Source organism: Eucyclogobius newberryi, unplaced genomic scaffold, assembly GCF_026437365.1.
Source record: "Eucyclogobius newberryi isolate DKJ021-1_F unplaced genomic scaffold, fEucNew1.0.hap1 SCAF_8, whole genome shotgun sequence".
Classification (NCBI taxonomy): domain Eukaryota; kingdom Metazoa; phylum Chordata; class Actinopteri; order Gobiiformes; family Gobiidae; genus Eucyclogobius; species Eucyclogobius newberryi.
In genome coordinates, this window is record NW_027316500.1 from 12,904,560 (window position 1) to 12,909,396 (window position 4,837).

The 4,837-nt window shown below is 45.9% G+C and overlaps 1 protein-coding gene across 1 annotated transcript; it reads left to right on the plus strand.

Annotated features, from left to right (window-relative positions):
* Positions 1 to 239: 239 nt before the first annotated feature.
* Positions 240 to 4,389, plus strand: ston1 (stonin 1). Its single transcript, XM_072437604.1, has 3 exons — positions 240 to 2,148; positions 2,442 to 2,644; positions 2,726 to 4,389. Exons 1-3 carry the CDS (start codon positions 309 to 311, stop codon positions 2,789 to 2,791), a joined length of 2,109 nt encoding a protein of 702 aa, XP_072293705.1. The 5' UTR covers positions 240 to 308; the 3' UTR covers positions 2,792 to 4,389.
* The last annotated feature ends 448 nt before the right edge of the window (positions 4,390 to 4,837 follow it).

Here is a 4,837-nt window from a genome sequence, read left to right on the forward strand (position 1 = left end):
CAGTTCAAATTTTTACATTGACTTGTAATTTCTCCAAGAAGCTTTGTTCTCCAATTAACTCTCCAGCCTACTACTTCATCAAATCAATTTGAAAGGTGCAACTCTTAATAATAAGAGGCTGTCTAGCCATAATAAAATCTGAAGTTTGCACTTAATTAAAGCATTTTAGTGTGTCTGTCTGTGTCTGTGTCTGTCTGTCTGTCTGTAACTAAATATTTTTCTTTCTTTTCTTTTTGCAGGTAAGACTGAAGGACACAAATCCACTCCATAAAGAGAGAGTTTTTTTGACCCGGCGTGGACCGGTCGCCATGTGCTCCACAAACCACTCAAACTGGGTGACATTTGAAGATGACAGTGCACCATTCGCCTCACCTCAGAAGCCTCTGCAGACACCAGGTCTCCTCAAAGCTTCAGTGCCACGTCCAAATGGGCTCAAACTAAGACTTCCTCCTATCAGAGACACGTCCTGGAGCTTTAACAGCTCACTGGACTCTCCTCAGTCCAGCCTCAGCAGCAGCTCTTTTGCACCATGTGTCACACCTCTTTGCACTCCAGTGAGCGGGCTTCCAAGCAGCTCATCCCCGTTTCGCTCCAGCTCATGGGAAAGCAAGGACTTATTTTCCTCCAGCCCATCCGCTGCCTCGGTTTCCTCTCCCGGGTCTGAGGCTCAGAGTTCAGCTGAACCAAACTCCTTCCCCTCTTTCCAGGGGAACTCAGGACACTATAACCCCTTTTGGCATGCGTCCCGACACAGCGCAGATGTGGACAGCTCTTCGTCAGACTCAGACACAGACAACACTACTCTACCGCGCTTTTTTATCCGGACCAAAGATGGCAGTGAGCCCCCACGGGACCATCTCCAAAACTCTCTCTCTTACGTGTGCCACAAACTTGAAGGCCTGAAGGCAAAGGCTGATCAAGAGGAGGAGAGAGGAGACGGGGAGAGACGGCTGAGCTGCAGAGATGAAGTAGTACGGGACGGCCCGCCTCAGTTTGTCCCTCGAGGCTTGTTTCGGAGCCAGAAGAGAGATGGTTGGTCTGTTATGCTGAGGATCCCAGAGAAGAAGAACCGCATGTCCTCGCGGCAGTGGGGGCCCATCTATCTCCGACTGCTGCCGGGAGGTGTGCTGCAGATGTACTATGAAAAAGGACTGGAGAAGCCCTATAAAGAGTTCCAGCTCCTCCCACAGTGCCGACTGTCGGAGCTGAAGTTAGAAAGTTATGGAGAACCACGTAAAGTCCTGACTGTGAAGGTGGAGCACTTCTCGTACACTGAGAAGAAGCGCTTCCATCCCAAACAGGAGGTCAGCCATGAGGCAGAGGCGGAGCAGCTGCTCAAGCTGGGGTCTACGTCACATGATGACATGAAGGACCTAGTGGTCTCTATGGAGGAAGAGATCTTTCAGCTCAGTGCACCTCACCAGCCCAGGCGGCACTATGAGGAACAGGAGCTGTCCCTGCAGATCACTGACCACATCTGGATACAACTGGACAAGTCTGGAGAGGTCATGGAAAGGGCTGCTTTCTCCCAGATCCACTGCCTTGCGTTTCTGAACGGATTATCTGAGTGTTTTCTGGCGCTGAACGATCTGCTTCTGCAGCAGCATAACCCCAGTTACGAGCCAGACGAGGCCAGTGAACTCTGGATGGAGATTGCTGACTGTCATTTTCATACATGTGTGAATGAGACTGAATTTCACATGTCCCGGCTAATTAAATTCACCCCTCCCGATGCGTGCCGAGTGGAGCTGATGCGCTTTAAGACCATGAGTCTGGGCTGCACTGAAGCTCCCTTCTCTGTGAAAGCCGTGGTAACAGTGCAGGGGGCCTATGTGGAGCTGCAGGCCTTTTTAAACATGTCCCCAGCTTTCCTTAGCTCAGGCCTGGGCCTGTGTGACCCATTCCCCCTGTGTGAGAATGTGATTATCCGAGTGCCAGTGCCGGGAGACTGGGTCAAAGTCACACAGACTGTGGCCTTACTGCGCCAGAGATCCCTAAAGGCTCGCATGAACAGAAACACCTGTTTGGGAGCTGCCGGTACAACAAACTCTCAGCCCGTCATGCAGGTGTCCATAGGAACTGTAAAATATGAGAATGTATACTCTGCTATCGTCTGGAGGATCGACAGACTACCAGCTAAAAATACAGGTATGAAACAACATTCCACATTTTAATCAAAAATGTATACTAATGATATGTCAATCAAATATTTGAGCGTTTCCTGTGGACGAGCTCGGTAGAAAAACACACGAGCTCGGTAGAAAAACACTATTTTGTTGTTAGCCGTTGAGTATCTAATAAAAAAATCTGTCTGAAAAATAAATGTTATTTCGCACATGTGTATTTCTGTTATTGTTTAGCGTGTGATTTTTGTATCTGAGGCCTGCACTGTAGTCTACGCATGATCTCACTCTCACACAATTGGCCTTTCTTCTCTGCAGCAGTGGACCAACCACATTCATTCTCCTGTAAGCTGGAGCTGGGGTCTGATCAGGAGATCCCTAATGACTGGTACCCTTTTGTCTCTATGGAATGTGAAATTATGGGGGCCGTAGTGTCACAGACCAGGGTCAAATCTCTGGGCACGGCTAACGACATCCAACCGCAGAAACACATCACCAGCTGGACCCGCTACCACGTTCAAGTACGATCTTTGTCTGAAATGTCACCAATATGTGTTGGAACAAAAGTTTTGTTTCTAAATAAACTTTTTTCTGTTGTGAAGGTGGAAGTGGAGAGAAAGTGGATTGAAACGGAGTCGGAGAGGCAGACTGGCTGCATGACACAGTGATGATTAAAGCAGCTCTGTTCTACTCCTCAAAAAAGGAAGAACAAAAGGGAGGTGATGAGGGACTCGCTGCTTGCCTCCGATTATTCATTATAACTATTCATAGCCTGCTAAAGTTGGAGATGTAATGGTTTTATGTCTTAACTAAACCAAGACTGTATTAAGGGGCTTCCACACCGCCGCGGCCGAAGCGTCCAGTTTACATTCAAAGTCTATAGTAAACGTAGTGCGTTATCCGCGGTGCGATTTCTTTGTTTTTGCGGCACGATTATTGCGTTTTCTTACGCTCTCGACGCTTTGAGCGCGCGTATGAGGCGACTGAGGCGGCCGAAGCGGCCGGCGCGACGTGCTCAAATATGTTCAGGTCTGACGTGCTCAAATATGTTCAGGTCTCTGCAGCAGATGCGCCGCAGCTGCCGCAGCAGCCAATCAGAGCTAACGCTCCAGGGACGTACGTACGTATTGCTCCTCGCATTTTTGGTATTCCCCGTGGAATTCCTCAAGAAGAGCCACTTCTTCCTTCTTTGTCAACAATGGCCGACGAAAGACTGATTGTGGCCGTGTGTGGGAGAAAGGAGCTGTATGATGGAATACAGAGACAGAAACAAACCAAAAACGCAACCGACAACACCTCTACTGCGCATGTGCGCAGAGAGCTCGAGCGCTCCGTACGCGCGCCATTGTACAGTGCCCGGGGCGTCGAGAGCACGCGTCCGGTGCGTAAACCTTTCAAATGTACACGCACTCAAATTCTGCGTCGGGCGCGATTAGGCCGCGGCGGTCTGTACGTAGCTTTAGTCCAGCACGTAAGAGCAGTTTAACGTGTTCCCTTTGCCTAGCACTTTACATTTATAGTAATGACTGTATGAGTCCAGTATATGTGTATAAGCTTACCTTTGTCTGCACTGCACATTGACTGGCAGCCTAAAGAGACGTGTGCAGAACTCACTCTTTGAGATAAACAGCTGAAGTAATGAGTTGTGTGAGCTTAGAGGTCCAGTACTTTATGTACAAGGCTGCACACACCAAATTAGTTCCACTTTAAAACGCTACATTTTCTACTTTTCCGCAGTTATTCAGGAAATCATGTTTATTTTTATGCTCTATTTATCATTGATATGTTCTGAAACCTCATATTTTACCATGTTGGTATGAGTACGCTCTGAACAACCCAATGTAAACTAATTAGACGGACTGAATTACTGGCCTTAATGTTTGACAGGTTTTGTGCAACCAACAACAAATGGGTAAATTCAGTAACATTTGATCATGCTGAATTAAATATTTATCTTTATGGCCGAAGGATAGTACAAGAAACCAGTGCTGAAATGTTCTGCATTTCAAACTCGTCATCACTTGTGCTGCTTATCTTGGAGCTATGTCTTTAGAACAATGTTTTTTACTCTGGAGAATTATAAAGTTTATTTAAATAAATCAAATCTCTATATCTGTTATGCCTGCTATACATGATGCAATAAATAAAACAAGTTAATGGTGACGTTTTATGTTGAAAAAGGTGACCTCAAGTGAAGACCTTGATGTATGCAGTGTCTGGCTAAAGCTGGATATTATGTGCGTCACAGTAAAACTACTTCAATGCACACCTTGTGTCCTGGTCATTTATCTGCACTGATTCTTCTTACTGTAATGTGGTGGGTGTTATTCATTTATACATCTTTTTACATCTTCTTTTTCCTGTCGCAGGCTGTGCTTCTTATTATAATGAGATAATACTGTCTGGCGTGTGGTTTTATGATGTGGCATTTATTGAGCTATCATACAATAATTATTCAATTTCATCTGTCGTCGAACCAATAATTTGGTTAGTTATTTGATTTGAGTTTTAAAATACAGAAGGGGAAAACCAAAAACACCAAAAAGAGAAACTAAAAAGGGGTTCTTTTTCATGTATGTTCAGTGGAAAGAAGGTAAACACTTTTAAGTCGGTCATAACAGCACCACAGGAAGTTAGAATAGCAACTTTTAGACTTTCTTTTGGAGAGCAAAGTCAAAAGGGGAAGTGAAAAGCCAAGCTCATGGATAATATGA

Excerpts from the sequence above, each read along its gene's own strand:
- ston1 (XM_072437604.1), top strand. The coding sequence starts at position 309 with ATGTGCTCCACAAACCACTCAAACTGGGTGACATTTGAAGATGACAGT. Across the intron at positions 2,149-2,441 it reads ACTACCAGCTAAAAATACAG|CAGTGGACCAACCACATTCA; the intron begins GTATGAAACAAC and ends TCTTCTCTGCAG. Across the intron at positions 2,645-2,725 it reads GGACCCGCTACCACGTTCAA|GTGGAAGTGGAGAGAAAGTG; the intron begins GTACGATCTTTG and ends TCTGTTGTGAAG.